Source organism: Thermobia domestica, chromosome 16 (assembly GCF_964235325.1).
Source record: "Thermobia domestica chromosome 16, izTheDome1.hap1.1, whole genome shotgun sequence".
In the NCBI taxonomy this organism is placed as follows: Eukaryota; Metazoa; Arthropoda; class Insecta; order Zygentoma; family Lepismatidae; genus Thermobia; species Thermobia domestica.
Window position 1 is genome coordinate 3,762,828 of NC_137469.1, and position 19,172 is coordinate 3,781,999.

At 38.4% G+C, this 19,172-nt stretch overlaps 1 protein-coding gene across 1 annotated transcript in view; it reads left to right on the top strand.

The window, feature by feature from the left end:
* The first annotated feature begins 2,490 nt into the window (after positions 1-2,490).
* The window catches only part of pont (RuvB-like helicase pontin), a 31,368-nt gene continuing 14,686 nt past the window's right edge, over positions 2,491-19,172 (top strand). Inside the window, exons 1-3 of the mRNA XM_081742084.1 lie at positions 2,491-2,714; positions 6,303-6,431; positions 11,641-11,815. Coding sequence (XP_081598210.1) covers positions 2,574-2,714; positions 6,303-6,431; positions 11,641-11,815 — 445 coding nt within the window. The 5' untranslated portion in view covers positions 2,491-2,573. The remainder of the gene's footprint in view (positions 2,715-6,302; positions 6,432-11,640; positions 11,816-19,172) is intronic.

Below are 19,172 nucleotides of genomic sequence, written 5' to 3' on the forward strand. Positions count from 1 at the left end.
TGTTGACGCCTATCGAGAGGTATATCTTCAAGTAGAAGCGGCAAATCGTGTTGGGGAAATCGCAAATATGAGATCCCAGTTAATGCATTAGGAAGAAAGAATGGTCCTACGAGCTGATCACCTAAGAGTCCTACCCACACATTTAAGGAAAACCTACGATGATGTCCTACCTCCGCTATTGCATGTGGACTCGCAGGGGCCCATACATGAGAATTGTGAATTGAAATTTACAATGCCATCCCGGGTGAATTGTGCTTCATCAGTAAATAGGATGTCATCAGTAAAATGAAGATTGCCAGTAATTTGTGTGCGAAGCAACTGACCAAACTGCATTCTCGCCGGAAAGTCTATGGGGGGTCAGAGATTGGGCACGTTGCAGATGGTGTGGGTACAACTGCTGTTCATGGAGAATGTGCCATACGAGAGCATTGGATATGCGTTCGACAAGTCCCACACGTCTTGTGCTCGTTCCTGGGCTTTCGTCCATTGCCTGTAGCACGCGTTCTTCTAATTCAGGGGTACGTACTCTCCTTGGCCTTCCCGGTCTGGAACAATGTGTAAAGCTCCCATGTTCTCGTAGCCGCTGATGTATTCTGATGAATGTTCTTCGGCCTGGTTGCTGTCTCGTAGGAAAAGTCTCGCGATATAATCTAGCGGCCGCTACAGCATTCCCGTTTGCTTTGCTGTACATAAAGTGCATGGCAGCATACTCAATATTACTGTACATTGTATCAATGGCAAGGTTAATAATAATTTAGCAACACACTAATAGTACTAATTAACACTGCACAAATAGTATCCCCGTGGCTTTGCAACACTACTGAAACTATTGCACTGTTCCCCGCAATATGGCGAAGTAAGCACATGCACAACACTGTAAAGGCACGCGCGTTTGACACCTCTTCAACACACAGAACTACTACATTCACTGTAGGCGAGAAAGGCAAGTGAAGAACGAACCTCTACACTCTGAATCATTCTCCCAAGCGACTACTCCGGTACGACGAAAGCATGTAGACCTGTAGCAGAACCCTTCAGGCAACATAATAAAGAAATGTGGAAAGGCAAGCGTGTTTCCAATTCATATCTGTAATCGAAACAATGTAGTGTTCTTCCATATTTGGGGATTAACCAAATAATGAGCAACGTACATGCGCTCGATTGATTGAGATATTGTTGCTTTAATCGAGCTTAGGAGCTTCGAAGGACGGGACCTACGATTTGTAAAATATGGGATCAGAACCACTGCATTCAGTGGATTTAAACCCACAACATCATGCACCCAAGGTGAGCTCAACGTCTGTTCCAACCCCGATTCAGTATTTCCAGCTGGCTTGCATGTTCTACCAGTGTTCCTTTCGGCCATTCCATTCATTTTCGCTCATCGTTTGTTTTACCTTGGTATTGGTACAATAAAAGACTACTCTGTACATGTGCATTCGCCTCACCACCTTTCTTCGATTGCCTCTCTCATTTCCTGCTGGGTATGCAACCACACACGACACGTAAACATTGTCCGCCATTTTATATCTTTCCGAGCTTTCGACCTGGTACCACGACTTATGAATTACTGGGGGATAGACTTGCCCTCGATGTTCATCTCGAGCCCCCTTTCCTTGGACAATTTTCCGGGAACCCCTCCGTTTCTTTGGGGAATCCTTTGCGCGCGCATTGCAGAGTTATCAACCATGCATTTCTGCATAGTGCAGGTCTGACTTCGATAGTCATTCATTAGACCGCCCTCTGTCCGATTCATACTTTTTGAGATACTCGTCTCTAAACTTCATTTTCCCACTCTTTCGACAGCCCCTATCTCCGTTACGAAGCGTTTGTGGACACATGTTTACTAAGACATTTTTGTTAGCTTTGGCGTGTACTATCTACGGCTTAATTTATGACCATTACTTATTAAACACCCTGTATATTAACACATATATTCGAACGCGGAAATTGCGCGTGAATATATATTTAAAAAAAAAAAAAAAGAAATTTAGGAGCAGAATAAAAACAAAGGGCCTTATGCAGAGTCGTTCTGACGCGTGATTAGTGCCATACTAAAGAGTTCGACTAACATGTTTCCTGCAGTAGTCAGGACTTTAGTATGACGCTAATCATATGACAAAAGGACTCTGCATAAGGCCAGAGAGACACTCTTAAATTTGAACAGTAAGGTTTGGGTTGCTTCTTGTGCAAAAGTATTGTTTCTTGTACAAAATTCCAACCACAGTTTTGCAACGAGTTGGCATAAAAACACCCCGGTAGAAACAGGTGAAACCAAAGAAGCTCCCTCGATCTGATGATGGTGGCGATGATGACATTTTTTTTCCATTAGGTGAGTGTTGCTATAATTTTATGCTATTATAGGAATCAATTTGTTATATAGCTTTGTTTCAACACTTTTTTTTTTTAAGCAATTTCTAGCCACTTTTAGCTACTGGTTTTAGTCACCTTTTCTCGTTGAGTGCTGGCTACACTGTTTGCGTTTCATGTTAGGCATTTGTTTTGTTTATTCAATACGAAAGGGAGAACGCAGTTGTTGAAAGTATAAATTGTGGTGGAAAGTAAATTTCAAAATGAAGATTGAGGAGGTAAAAAGTACTGCTAAAACTCAACGAATTTCTGCCCATAGCCACATTAAAGGTTTGGGATTGGATGAAAATGGTAGAGCAATTCAAGTCGCAGCCGGCCTCGTTGGACAGGAACTTGCACGTGAGGTTTGTTGACATTTTTCGTGTAAACTAATTGATGTAAGATTCTAGTTAAACCCAAGTAACTGACAGTTTTCAAAGGGTAGCGAAATACAAAAAAGGGTTATTGAGAATTCCATTCCTATCATATTGTCGATCTTTTAAAAAAGTGGTTTGTACTGATCCTAATCTGACCCATGTTTTGCAGCATAGCAAAAGAATACTTGAGATTGACAATGGCGTATCATATATATTATGATCACAAGTTTAGTTTGTGCAGTTTTCTGATATGTACATAATATGTACTAAAAGCAAAAAAATACATCAGTTCTCTTGTTTAAAATAATGGTGCAGGTTGAGAATCATTATCCATACATATATTGGATTAATCCCGAATACGCATAGGTCAAGTTCAGATACACTGCTCGAAGCAATTGCTGAAAAATTATAATTTATTAATTTCCTTATTAATATCGAAAAGATTGGCAGTTTGCGACATCAATATCTCCCTTTCCTTAAATGTATGTGAATGGGACCATCAGAAGTAATTTCGAAAAGTTTAAATTCTTTCATAATTTACATATGAATACGGTATCCAAACTAACCTAATGTGAACAGGTATAAGTGAAATTGTAACATTCGTTAGAATAAAATAGCTAAACCCTTTTGCTAAACATTGTTCACCATACAAACCACAGAACAGAAAACACAAATAAACCTGTGCTAGGTGCCCCATTGAGTATCTCCTCATACCTATCAACGTCTCCGGAGCTGGTACTGTGACTTATAGTGAGCTGTTGTAATTTCGCATGTGTATACCTACCGTCTCTGACGCGCACGCACCCACTCGCTGCCGCTCGGGTCAACCTTCTATGCTCTGTTAGATGCCACTCGTGTTTTTTACTGGCCGCGTAGGACAAGTTGGTTCGTGGTTTATGCATTATAGTTTTCATGCCATACGTCCACTTTGTATTTGTACTAATCACAGATACAAAAACGAACCGGCGTAATCACTACCAAGTGATTTCGAGGAGAAACTGAATAATACCCCCACTAAAGATCACGAATGCTATCTAACCAAATCTGGGCAGGGCGAAGCCGTTGGGGCTGCTCGAGGGTGCGCAACGACGGTGGGTACGCAGATAAGTAAAGATAGTTAAAATACATGAATTTTTAGCAGTGATAGGAGTTCGTATAACACTTGTAATAGTTTCACAATAGTAGCTCTATACTTGTAAACATAAAATGCAGCTTTTGTACATCGTGCAGAAATACTCCGCCAGCAGAAAATAGTTACAGTCGTCACTTATATCCAGTCACTTTTACCGTCGTGAACCAGTTGTAATGATTTTACACTAGTAATCCTTCACTTGTAACTCTGCTGCCAGTGGTCATGAGTTTGATGGCAAGTATTCAGTGTAGGCATTTCATTCATTTGGTTCTTTCGATTCCGCTGCCTTGGTTCTTTTGGTTTAGATGATCTCGTTCTTTTGATTCCGGTTGTAGAAACGTCTGTTCCTTTCACTTCGTGATGTCATGTGGTCTAGTATGCGCGGCGAGTATGAATGTACGCCAGCTGTTGTGCTGCGAGTTCATACGTGTGGGAGTGACGGGTTTGTCTTATAGTATCGTGGCACGATATATCGATTGACGTCGATGTGTTATTTAATGAATGAGAGAGAGATATCGCTTCAGTCCTAGTGAGTTGTCATTCGTTTATACTGTGTGAAGTGGTTAACTTTAACCCTCGCACTACTTGGATATTTTTTGTAACGCGGACTACCAAAGAGGGGTTGGGATATTACCCGTAACAGTATTACCCCAAACAGTAACTTCATTTACTTATGTTGTGGGTCCAGGTAAATGGCAGCGTTGCATTTTCATTTAACATTGGGCGCATAAAGAATGTACAGCCGAAAGGGTGCGACCAATTTAAAAAAATTCCTTCACTTTAGATTGAAAACATCATATTTGGAGACCCTATGTCAGGGTGACTTTTGAGACACTTCGTATATTTCATGCATTTCTGTACTTTCCAAAACTTTGCGCAAACATTATTCTTTCCGTGAGAAATCGGGCAGTTCTACTAGTAAGTAAATGTAAGTGAATAAGAGTGGCTGTATGGCAGAGAAAGTAAATTTAAAAAAAAAAAAAATGTTTATTGTTTTAAGTTTAGTAGGAGAAAGGCTGATTTTAAAATAGCCTGTTAATGTAATGGCACAATGGAGCGCATTATTTTCGTAATCTTTTCGAGAAGGGCTGGAATCTAGAGGAAGTTACATGTACTCATGAGTCCTGTCCCCACTCCACTTCGGCTTTATTCGACGGTTATTCATCTAGGTGTTGACAAAGCTGGTACTTTGGTTTAGGTGATTTCGCCATAACCGGTGGAAGGCGCGGCTGGGCGTTAGCGTTGGTGGGAAATATTTCTTGAAAATAAGGGAATAAAATGCTTTTATATGGCTTGTATTTCCCCTATCTGTGAATATTGTTCACAGGTATAGAATATGGTAGTATGTACTAACCTATCACGCATTGACTCGGTCTTAAACTTCTCTTATAGCCATGGATAGATTTAGAATTCCTGAGTTACGTCACCACACGCGACAAGAAATAATGCCTATAATGAACTTACGTACCGCAGACAAACGACGCCGAGCTGCAGACCTACTTTACTTATATAACAGTGTGTCTGTCGGTCACGAAAGTTATGAAATCGGACAACGATCATGAAAGTCAAGAAATTTACCTTTTGGATCTCGATTTTTTTAAAAAAAATCTGTACAAATATAAGTACAGCCTGAAAAATTTTGTTGTGTAAAACGTTAAAACTCACCATCAAAAATATCTGTGGTTAGCTTTTGACGCTACAAAATTGCAAACAGACTAAAAAATTTTGTTGTGTAAAACGTTAAAATTCACCGCCAAAAATGTCTGTGATCGGCTTTTGACGCTACCAAATTGCAAGCAAAGCACGCTTCTATCGCGTGCATAAAAATTGGATCTAATTCGCACCCTAATTTGCTCTTGAGAATATTATAAAATTGTATGGTTTGGTAAAGAAACGGACACGAAATTTCATTTTGGAATTTTAGTAGACGCCCTGTATAAGATTATCAATTGTAAAATTGATTGTGAATTTTTACTAACACAGATTAACTTTCGAGTTCATCCACGGCGAATTCATTCTCGTAATTTGCTAACTTACAAGACACCTAGATTATCAATTGTAAAGTGCTCGTTGTTTTATAGACTAGCGCATGATTATAATACAATGCTAACAGGGTGTAATGTTTTTACTTCAGAACTCAGCTAAAGACAACATTGTAAATTTAGAGGTGAACCTTCTGTATTTGTATTTCTTTTAATTTTTTTATTATTTGTTTTTCTTATATTTTATTTGTTATTGTTATGTTGTTCATTTTAAGTCAAATGGCTTAATGCTGTATGAAACGCTGTGAATAAGTAAATAAATAAACATTGAGTGCTGTTTTAACGTTTGTAAATATAGAATGATGGGACATGTTGAATAAATATCCTTCCGTTCAATGCTGTATACTACGAATCGTAAAAGATTGAAAGAGACAGTTTCTAATTAATTTCTTCTTCTTTCAGGCTGCAGGAATAGTTGTAGATATGATAAGATCGAAGAAGATGGCTGGTCGCGCCGTTCTTCTTGCAGGTCCTCCCGGAACTGGGAAAACAGCTATTGCCTTGGCAATAGCCCAGGAACTAGGGAATAAGGTAATACAATCCACTTATAATAATATGATCTCTATAGCACCGCAATTTACGAAGATTTATCGTTAATCAGCACAGCAACTTGGAATACCATTAGTTTTACCGTTTTTAATTTCACTTCGTTGCTTCTATATTGATGTATTTAAATATTCTTGCTCCACTAACATCACATGTCTGCGCAATAATTTTGTTGAGAATGTCGAAGTGTCTGTAAGTTTTTTTAGTTTATGTTAGGTACCTACAAAGAGGGTTCAGTAAGTTTTGCACAAAACCTAAAGCATTTTTATTAGTTGCAATATGATGATGGAATTTTGGGTGAACATACTTTGATTCTTTGGCTTCAAAATGGTAATAACTGTCGTTTCCTATTGTTCACAAGTAAACCACAATGGACACTGAAGTACACATCAAGACCCGATAACGGTCGGTAATGGAATTCCTGTTCGAATCCGGTGATGAATCAGCCACATCAACTCATAGCAAGTTGATTCCAGTTTATGGGTATCGCACATTGGACCGCGCCAGTATCCAACGTTGGTTGTAGCGGTTTAAAATACGCGAACTTTCCAGATCAAGTCAGAAAATTATGACCTCCTCCTTCTGGGATCAGTGTGGCGTCATTATCGTAGACTTCTTGGAACATGGCTTCACACTTAACAAGAAGCGTTATTGTTTGTCACTGAGTAAGGTACAACGTACTCTCCATACCAAGAGACCGGATCTCCAAGGTAAAGTCATCAAACTCTATCAGTACAATGCCAAGTTTCAAGTATTGATTATATATTTTTGTTTAGTGTTTAAAGTAATACGGTTTACGAACACTTAGATTTTGATAGTTTGTGCCACACTATTTAGTTTCATGATTTGTCAATACTAGAAAGATTTAAATGCAGTTTCGCAGCGATAACAATGCTACCTTGACCATTTAAAGGGAATTAACAACAACTAATACATATACATTTACTCATACAACCCTAAATAGTAGCCTTAATTTTGGACTAAGGAAGAAATTGATCAAGTGCTATATATGGAATATTTGACTTACGGTTCAGAGAGTTGGACATTACGGAAGTTAGAGAAGAAATATTTACAGAGCTTCGAAATGTGATGTTGGAGGAAGATGGAGAAGATAAAATGGACAGAAAAAGTAGGAACGACGATGTTTTAAAACGGATAGGAGAGAAGAGGACGCTTCTAGTCACCATCCTTCGTAGGAAGGCCAATTGGATTGGACACATCTTGCGAAGATATTGTCTTCTTCATACATCTATAGAAGGAAAGATGGAAGGAAAGCGAGGAATAGGAAGAAGAAGAACACAGCTGATCTATGATTTGAAAAATAGAAGAAAATATTGGAAGTCAAAAGAGGAAGCTGAAGATCGACAAACATAGAAGAAACATTTCCAGGCCTAAACTGAAAATTAAGAAGAAAAAAACTTGTTAGCCCCAGGACCTGCCTAAAGGCGGAATACTTAAAATAATACAATAAAATTTCCGTATTCTCTACGCAACTATGTATAAGGAAATAGTTTCACGTATTTGTGTAAATATCCTTTAATTTTATCCTTTCTCTAATGTTTTACTTGCTTTAGTTTCCGCAGGCTTCATCGTAAGGTTTCGTCTTACGAAGATTATGTTTATTTTTAGAACTACATCCAGTGGAATATTGGTGAGGAAAAGACCAAATAACCAGTATGAGAATCACTTTCGTTTTATTCTTTGCAATGTGAAACCCTTCGAAGAAGCTTGTGCAACCTTCAAATGAAATATTAAGGAAAGGATAAAATTAAGCATTTGCTCAAATTACGTGATTTGTCTTCTTACTATAAGTACTAACTTTTTAATGCACACTGTTGTTTCTGTTCTGATGATTATTTTGCTGGTATCATTTCAGTCCCCCAAACCCATCATCTACTGGACACTTCATTGAAGAACGAAAACTTCTAAAAAAATTTTCACGTAGTCCTTTTCCAAGAAAATAATAATATCAAAGACGCTGTTTTAAATACTATCTCAAATCTTGAGTTGAGTTGGTTTTGAGTTTAACGTCTCTTTCAGCAGTGAAGTTACATGAGACGGGACCTACTGATTAACGTGGAATCCGAACCGAGAATGGAACCCGGGTCTCTCCCACCAAATCAAATCTAGAAGACGACGGTTATACATAAATAGAACAATCCTAGCTCCTGCCAAGTGGACTTTGTGGTGGACAAAGATCATGTACGTGGATTTTCTCTGGTTCTGTTTCCGCTCACTTTATTCACCATTTCGTTTATTATCGTCACCATCGTCTGCATAATCGTGTTACGTAAACTTTATATATAAAGAATGTGTAGATGCTTTGCTGAGCCAGAAATAGCAGAATCTTGATCCTTTGCATCTCTTATGTGTTCTTGACTACACGGTGGCTCAGTGATAGAGCGCTTACCTCGGGTGCGCATTCCCTGGTTCCATGCCCGACCAAATAAGTTTTTGGTGGACAACATTCTGTCTGTCTCGGGGTACTTCCGTTTCCTCCTGGCTTAATCATCGTCTCCTTTACCCTGAAGGGCATAATTGTGAAACGTTAAACTGAATTTTTTTTTTTTTTTTTTTTGTTCTAGTTTCTCGTACTTATTTCAAGTTGCATTGCCAAATAACAGCACATAGATAATCAAATAGCCTAATAGATTCTAGTGTGTAGAATATTCCTAGCAATATATGTTCCAAAAATGCTTTTTAGTATGTTAGTGTCCCAAAAATGCTTTTTAGTATTTATGGGAGATTTCTTGGCAATTTTGTTCATATTAAATGACAATTTAGCCCAATGTGGAAATTAAGTCCATTTAGTCTTGGACTTGCGTAGGTACGATTTTATTAGTTGAGATTTGGTGTAGCTAAGTCAAAAACCCTTTGTCGCAATTATTCAATGTGTTCTTATAATATCTATTCTCTTCATCATACTCAAATATAATCTCTAGTTGATTATCAGTATCATCATCTTTGTTAACATTAATGTCTATATCTTTAAAAAGAAGTTCGACCAGAAATTAAACTTAATCTTGTAGGAATAAATTTATGGTTTATGTAAAAATCTCAAGCAGTTGGTTTCTTGTACATTTTAGCAATAAATTTATAGTTAAAATAGTTATATTTTCGCTGCGAGCAGTCCCGGGTTCGATTCCCGGTGAGAGCACTTGGTCGAAAAAGTGTAAAAAGCTTTTTCCAGACAGGCAACCTGAATGAGGTTTTCCTCATTCACACCGGGCAAATGCCGGAGTGGTACCTAACTTTTAGGTCCCAGACCGCTTGCTTCCTTCCCTTTGCCCGGATATTGTGCTCGCCAAGGGACGTCATCCCTCAAAACGTGACGGGCTAAATGGCCTTAGATGCCGAAAGCCCAGAAATCTAAATCCTAAATCTCCTTAAATTTATTGAACTTCAAATCACGGAGATCCAAAATATTATCTTTTCAATAGTCACTTTTAAATTTAATTTTTGGGTGAATTTGAAAAAGTGCCTGTAATTCTTCATCTGTCTTGTAAACTCTTGCCTATCTACCTTTCAGGTAAAAGACATTTTACATTACTTCGCTATGTAAATATCTCAAGTTATAGACTTATAAAGCATGAGTCACTATATTATTACATATTATGTAAATGTCCTATGTAAAACTTCCCAATTAACAAATGCTGGAGGTGCCATCCACCAACATGTAAGCATCGCTGCACTCATAATAACATGTTACGAATAACACGTTATAATTCTGTCCTCCATTTCTTACACAGATCTTGGAATTGTACTGGTTGAGGGAAATTTGATACGGTAGCAGGATTTTTCGCCACAAACGTCTTTTTAAATATCTTTAATGGAGCCTGTCTTTGTGTAAAAATCCACAATATCAGTTCGGCGCTTAATTGCAAACTTCACCATTCCTCCACAATATTTCGGCGTAGCTAACTGTCTTAACCTGATAACGAATGAATCCGACATACATTTATTTATGAACGCTAGAATGGAACTTAGGCATACTCCGTGTGGGACACTCTGTGTCTTATGAATCTGAAGTATTCTTTTTCCAAAGTGGTTCATGAAAATGTTAGCTAATGAGAGAGGAAGTGGGCGTACTAATGGTTAATCCTTCTACATGCTTATACTTTGTCTTGTAAACTTGTTTTCAACATCTTAATAATTCAATAAATTTCCAAAACAACTGAATTTGTTAGTCTAGTTTCATTGTCGCGTATATTCGAAAACTAAATTCTGTGAAATCAAGTAATATGTGTCTGCTATTTCATAGGATTTAATTTTAGTTCGAGGAGGAAAGATCAACTTCAGAATAATATAAAAGAGGTAGAGAAACTGGTTGGGACATTGGCTCAGAAGAAACTTTGTCATGAGGAACACGCTAGAAGGTGTGATGGAATAAATATTAATTAAAAAAATAAAAAAATGAAATGAAATCTGAGTTTTACGTCCCACGGTTATGCCGGTTAGGCTAAAGGAGACGGTGATGATGAGTAATGAATGAAATGGTGGAATGAAGAAAGTGGGAGGAAATGGGAGAACCCCGAGAAAACCCACTCACACGGTGTTTGTCCACCACGAAGTTCACTTGGCGGGGGCGGGGATCGAAAAAAAAGGAGATGAGGGTGTTCAGGTTTTTAATTTAAAATAATTAAAGATGTGTTTCAGCGTTTTTTGATGTTTCCTTTTGAAGGGAAGAAGAAAAGAATGGATGTTGCAATTGTTGTAATAAGATGTCCATATCTCGAAATCCCTTGAGATTAGAAACATAGAAACATGTTAGAGATATTAGAGGTATGAAATCTATGATTACATAGTGGCAATTTTTTCCCTGTAATATTTGAACCTAATACCAGAATTTAAAGAATGTTTTCAAAGTGATACATCACTGGAGACCACGAAGCCAAGTGATGATTTTGGGACAGGGAGACGTGCAAAGCCAGTTTCATCACAGTTGCCGACGTGACTTGCCTGTGGTAGAACTGTAGAGCCACCACTGCTATTATGACTGCTTGCCACCTATACTACTAAAGGTAGGAACTTCCACGTTACCAGTGTAGCAGCGGAGTTGAAGATATTGAAAACGATTCCAGAGGGCATCGAAATAGCTTAGAGAATTATTTGTTCCCCCGTACAAGGTAAGATCAATATTTATCCAATAGCTATATAATTAACAAGAATTCTGAGTTGCTACTTTGTTTTGCAGGTTCCCTTTTGCCCTATGGTAGGCTCTGAGGTTTACAGTTCTGAAATTAAGAAGACGGAAGTGTTGATGGAGAATTTTCGTCGTGCTATTGGTCTCCGCATCAAAGAAACTAAAGAAGTTTATGAAGGAGAAGTCACAGAACTAACCCCAGTGGAAACAGAAAACCCAATGGGTGGTACGTGAATAATATTCCTTGGTTTATTATAAACATCATATTTGAGATAATTATGTGGTTTAGTAATACGGCAAATTGTGGAGGCGTTAAAATATTAAATAATGCTTTTGATAAAGTGGATACTTTCAAATATTTAGGATCAATATTAACAGACGAAAATCATATTCACGAAGAAATTAAATGTCGACTAAAAGCAGGGAATTCGTGTTACTATTCGGTTCAAAATCTCTTGTCGTCGCGAATTCTGTCGAGGAATTTGAAGCTTAAAATATATAAAACGATAATCATGCCTGTTGTTCTGTATGGTTGTGAAACTTGGTCGCTTACTCTGAGGGAAGAACATAGACTGAAAGTATTTGAGAACAGGATCCTGAGAAGAATATTCGGACCCAAGAGGAACGAGAATGGGGAATGGCGGAAGCTTCATAACGAGGAACTACATAGTTTATACGGTTTACCCAACATTGTTAGGGTCGTCAAGTCTAGGAGGCTTAGGTGGGCAGGTCATGTAGCTAGAATCGAAGAAAGTAGAAACGCTTTCAAAGTCTTGACTGGTAGACCCATAGGAAAACGACCATTAGGAAGACCTAGGCGCAGATGGGAGGACAATATTAAGATGGATCTCGCAGAGATAGGAATACAAAGTAGAAACTGGATGCAATTAGCTAAGGATAGAAGTCAGTGGAGAGCTTTTGTGAACGCGGCACTGAACCTCCGGGTTCCATAGGCCATAGAGTTAGTTAGTTAGTTAGTTAGTTACATTGTCATGTTAAAGTAATGGTACTATACACATAGAAAGCAAGAAAGATAATTTATTAGATGATCAAAAGCGGTAACAGATAAATTTCACGTTACAAACCGTCTTATCACAGCATGTATACGACGGACACTCCGAAAATAAGTTTCCTCTCGTTTTCCCCAGGAAAGCGAACAGCAGTGGGGGAAAGAGGACAGCGGTTGCACGTGCAACACACCCAGACACAAGTGGGTATCGTTCGCTCGCGATCCCGCAGATGGTGCCGTCGCGGCAACTCCGCAAAGCGGAGACGAGTCTCTCAGTCTGAGCCTGGTAGCTATGGACAGAAGGCGCATTTTGACCTCGTGGTCAAAGGAGAAAGTACAAGTGGTTGTTCGTTATGAATAGGAAGGTGATATATCGTAACCGTCTCCTGGAAGTCTGTGAGCCTGATGTGATGTCGAAGCAAATGGCGTGGAGATGGTATCGCCAATTCAGTGAGGGGCAGCAGCAAATGCTGGACATATCGAGGCCTGGAAGGACGTGCACGGCCACTACACACGAAAGTATCCGGATGGTGGATGACGTGATTAAAGCGACTGCTGAAGTCACAGAAGCTGTTAGACGTTTCTTCCATATGCAGCGTTCTGAATTTTTCGTGGAAGGATTTTTGAAGCTTATAGACCGGTATGACAAATGTCTCAATGTACGTGGAAAAATTAAGGTACATCTGATCTTTAATGTCATATGCTATTTCTGGTCTTGCATTCCCACCTCTATCAACAGTCGCCTAGGGAAATTTATTTTCGGACTCCTCCTCGTATTAGAGTTATGAAAAATGAACTGCTGAGTTTAGTTAGTATTTATTCCGTTATTTATTAATTTTCGATCGATTTGACCCCCAAGCTATAAGGATGATGAAAAAGCCTTAAGAAAAGCTTTTGCCGTGTTAGGTGTAAGTTGAGAGTGTTTACGAAAATTGTCGTGGAACAAACAACAATAAATCAGGTTAACATACTACGCGCCTTCGGCGTGGGAGACACGGATTCCATTTCCAGTGGGAGTAATGTGGTTCGAATCTCACTTTAAGCTGTAGGTCCGTATCTCGTATAGCCTCGGTGCTTAAACTCCAAATCAACCAACCAAATTGGCTTTAAATTCGTTCCCTGAATCGTGATAAGTTTAATTCCCAAGCTTTTAAGATACTGGTATCTTTTTAAAAAATATAATGCAACTTATCATTTTGCGTATACCAAGAGTGATTGGTTGTCTCAAGCTGGAGTTGACATTACTAGGTGTTTATGCCTATAGAAATTAACAATAGTGCATGTAAGATGCTTTTTAGAACTCATGGTTTTAGTAAGTCTACAACTCATAAACTAACTTTCGACTAGACGACCAATTTCGACGAATAGTAGGAATTTTTAGTTTAAAATATATAAAAGGACAATCATGCCTGTTGTGCTGTATGGTTGCGAGACGTGCTCATTTACCCTGAGGGAAGAACGCAAACTGAAAATGAGAATAAAGTCCTGAAACGAATATTCGGACCCAAGAGGAATGGGGATGGGGTATGGCGAAAACTTCATAATGAGAAACTGCATAATTTAAACGGTTTACCAAACATTGTTAGGATCATCAACTCTAGGAGGCTCAGATGGGCAGGTCATGTAGCCAGATTAGAAGAAAGTAGGGACGGTTTCAAAGTTTTAACTGGAAATGCAATTTGAAAACAATCATTAGGAAGACCTAGGCGCTGATGGGAGGACAATATTAAGATGGATCTCACAAAAAGTAGTAACTGGATCTAGTTGAATTAGGACAGAAATCAATGGAGAACTTTTATAAACGCGGCATTGAACCTTTAAATTGCATAGAAAACGTAGTTAGTTTAGTAATGGTTGTACGTAAAGTTACTGTGCAACGCTTAAAACCAGGAACGAGTTGCATTATTTAAGTACGTGATTGTACAATTTTAATATATATATATATGGTGTTTCAAAACAACACCGACAACGTTTGGGAGGTGATTCCTGGCATCAAGATAAGACAAAAAGTATAGACCAACCTGGGTGCACAAATGCTTCCTTTAGGAGTTATAGGCTGCTGAAAACATGAAAAAATGAACTTTAAGGGCCCATAGCTCCAAAACTATGGGACCTACCGTAGTCGGGTCAAGACTTCACTTAGGAACTAATATTGGTCCTATCCAAAAATACATGTTTCAAAAACCTAAGGTACTAACGCAACAATTTTTGTAGAGGGAGTTTGGCTACGAGTATATAATTTGAAGTAGTCATCAACTACCTCCATAAAGATTGTTGCGGAAGTGCCGCAGGATTCTGAAACTTGGATATTTAGTTAGGGCACATGCTAGTTCCTAAATAAAGTCTTGATTCGACTACGGTAGGTTCCATAGTTTTGGAGCTATAGACCTTTAAAGTTCTTTTTTTTTTATGTTTTTTTTTTTTTTTATATGTTTTTGGCAACCTATAACTCCGAAAGGAAGCATTTGTGCACCCAGGTTGGTCTATAGTTATTCTCTTATTTTTGTATCAGGAATCACCTCCCAAACGTTATCGGCGTTGTTTTGAAATACCCTGTATATATATAATTATCAGAATAATGTAAACACCGGTAGTTTGCAGCGCGTAAGATACGTGAGGTGACTTCATTACAATTCATGTTGTCTTTGGACAATCAAATCAGAACACCTGTATCTCTTGAGTCATATGCTATGTATGATGGTTAATGAAAATAACCGATTTTATATATCGCACCACTTCCTCTATAATTGAAAATTTAATGATATACTAAGAGTGAAAAATTGCACAATTAGACCCCGTAATGTCTGAGCATCGACTTCAAGAATGATAGAAAGTATGGCCGTAAAGGTAGTGGACTGGGGATCGTAGTGGTTAACAGATCAGCATGGTAATCTGGAGACCTGGAGTGGATTCTCAGTCCATTCGTGTAGTGTTTTACTCTATATATAAACCTATAGAGGAATTGGTTGGGCAGTTGATTTGAAATTTATCCTCTGATTCAACACCGAGGTTATGTGAGATGTAGACGTACAGCTTAACGTGGGATGCGAACTACATGAGCTCCCACCAAGAATCGAACCCCAGTGTCGTACGCCAGAGGCGCATAGGATAACCATATAGCCGCCAAGAAGTCAAAGAAATTGTTGTGATATCAGTGATTTCCTCCAGTGATCATTTATAGTGTACTGTTAATGTTAAGTGGCTACATGAAAATAGTAATCGTGCTTATCTGTTTGATCAAGTTGTTAAATACGCTATGATTAATACTTGGTTACGTAATAAAAATCAATAGTCGCAGCTTCTGAATATATCGCAATTTTACTTTTTCCTCTACGTTCTGATGCCAATGTCAAAAGAGTATTGTAACGTTTTATAGGTAAAGACTGAGTACAGGGAATTGAGTTTCTCCCTCACCGTTTTATTATAAAAGTTTATGCAAATTTATAGTACAAAATCTACTTTACAAATTTGGTTCTCAGATATATGTAAGTCCCTTATTTTAGTGACAGTGCATTGATATTGTGAGTGTTTGATTAGGATTTTCAAGGCTCACAGCAGCCGATAGAAAGATTTGATATGTTAGTATGTTCCGACCCAGTGAAGTTGGAATGGGATACTCAGGGGCAAAAGCAGCCTAGGGTAAGGTGAGGACTCGCAAGCTCCATAGTAGTTGAGAGAAGGGTGATAAGTTGGTCTCAAAGGTTCACAGCGGCCGAGAGAAGGGTAAGGATTTCGTCCTTACCCAGCAGCCGAGAGAAGGTAAGAGTGTTGTTTCAATGTCCATAGCAACCAAAAGAGAATGACCAATACCAATGCAGACTGATACCAGTGAATGCAGCATTCCTCCTTTTATACGGAAATTTCGAGTGTCTCCGTTGTGCTTCGTGGTTGGCGCTAATGTCCATCTTTGGTCCAGCTGATGGTATGTTGACACTTTGTGTGTCATCTGCTTGTTGCTTTGGTGATTAGTACGTGGTGAGCATATTACAGTATTTCTACTGATAAATGCCTAATGGACTAGTGAAACAAATAGAGTAGGGCTATCACTGAAATTCAGAGCAGCATGACCCATTTAAGTTGCTCTGAATTTTACAAACACATTTATAATGACAATTATTCAAAGCATATTTACATATTGAAAAAGAACACATTTGCCAAGCTACAATTACCATTCCTCAAAATCTAATTGGTGTGTTCACTTTTGTGTGAAACAATATGAAATATATTTAATAATATGTCTAGTAAAGCCCCTATACTATCGTTTCTCAAACTTTTCTCAAGCGAGGGCTTTTATTGGCCAGAATGGTCTATCGACCACTCTGCTTTTGTCCCCTTCAAAACAGACATTTTTTCTGTTTGAACATATAACAAACCAATATGGTTATATAGTTTTAATAGTATTAATTAAAATATCCTTAAATTAATATTCGTATTAATGGAAGAAAACTTTATTTTTTAAAACAATTGAAGGCACTCAAGAATGTTCTATAATAATACAGTTCTATATGCTATTAGGATTTGTATAATGTCTACTTTATAAAATTATGTAATTATTGAAACATGGCTTACCTTGTAAATCTGTTCTCTTCCTTGGGATCTTTGATTAAATATTTTGATTGTCAAATTTTTTGATCATAGCGCCTCTGGTGGCGACTTTCTGCAGTATTAGCCAGCACTTCAGCTAAACTGTTAAATATGTGCTGGAAATCGTACTCGACGAACCTAATACCAACTACGTGCTATTTAACTTCTTAAATGTGGCGGATCTCCATTAGTTGGGAGGCCCGTGTCGAGTAACGCCATCCTTTCTATAAAGGAACGTTACATCCTTTACTTGGATATTTCGAGCTATGAAGAGATCATCTTTACTATCGGTTTATGCTACTTCAACAAACTTATTCTTCTACATTTTCTGATGTGGATTTGAGCGTACTTGAAAACACAGTTGTACGGAAAATATTCCGTAAATTTCGTGTCGGATTATGTTTTAACCTATTTACTGGCACTATAATTTTGCGTATCCACTTACTTTGTGTACTAAACTGGTCGATTTGATTACAGATTTTGTGGAATTTCGCACTTTTTCTTGTAGCGTATAATAAAGATAATACGAGGCGTACAATAATATATTCATAAGAATAATGTGCACAACATGCACAAAAGTGAATTTAAATGAAAACACTGTTACTACACATGGATATTAATGAAATCAGAACCTCATAGATGCTCAATATATGGACACAGGGATTGTCCAATCACAGCAGGGAGCTGTGGTACAACCCACGTGGTCTGAGTTGAGAGCACCGACCTCGAGAGTGAGAGTATGAGTGGCTGTTCTGGGAAGTGGACTGGGTGGCGTAGTGGTTAACGCATCGACACGGTATGCCGGAGGTCCCGGATTCGAGTCCCGGTCCAGGCAGTTACTTTTTCACTATTCCACAAAATCCATAATTGAATCGACCAGGTTTGTATGTAAAGTGTCTAGATACGTAAAAATATAGTGTCATCGTGAATAGATCAAAGCATACCCGCAGTGAAGTTAACGGAATCCTTTGCGTACAATTGTATTTTTAAGTAAGCTCAAAACCACATTAGAAGAAGTAAAAGAAAGTGTCCGGTGACGCAACCTAAACCGACAACGACGCAACTAGGCTTAGTTGTCGCCCGGGGCAAGAACTCGCCTCAGTTCCCACGGGGCCGCGGTGGCTCAGTGGTAGAGCGTTCACCTCTGGTGCTTGAGGTCCTGGGTTCGATCCCAGCCCCCGCCAAGTGAACCTTGTGGTGGACAAGCACCGTGTGCGTGGGTTTTCTCGGGGTTCTCCCGTTTCCTCCCACTTTCTTCATTCCACCATTTCATTCATTACTCATCATCACCGTCTCCTTTAGCCTAACCGGCATAACCGTGGGACGTAAAACAAAGATTTCATTTCATTTTTCGCCTTAGTTCCCCCCCTCCCCCCTAACCAACTAAACAAAAGCATTTCTCGACTACACCTGATATTAGCATCATACAGTAATTCTCCTATTCCATTTTTTTCTTCTAGTGGTAAAGCTTGATGTCAAAATTACAGTACATAATATAATTTCTAGTACAAGCTAAAACACCAAACTTAGTATTTGATTGTCAAAAAATCTGAAAGTAGCATGCTTGACATATTCTTATAGTCTTCCTTTTATCATAATAACTGCAAATAACAATGTTTTTGGAATTATATCGGAATGTGCATATGTGTAAAATGAATCAACAGTCTGTTGCTTTAGAATAGAATATTTAATTATGACGAACAGTCAGGCTGTTTTCTCGAGAATTATACTCTGACATTTTGCAAATCTCTTAAATCGATGTAAGTTAAATGAAAACACAAATAGCTGGAACTAAAATTTCACTTTGCGGGCTTTTTTTAGCTGCAAAGGTTTTTACATTGTCCTCAAACGATAGCTTTGAAGCTGACTTATGCTGTATGGATATGATCCTAAGGTTGGTGAGCCCTGTTAAGTTACTGAGGTAAGTTTTATGATCTTTAGTTTGCTAAAACTCCTTTTCTTGCCTTATAGTGAAAATAATTATTTGCTC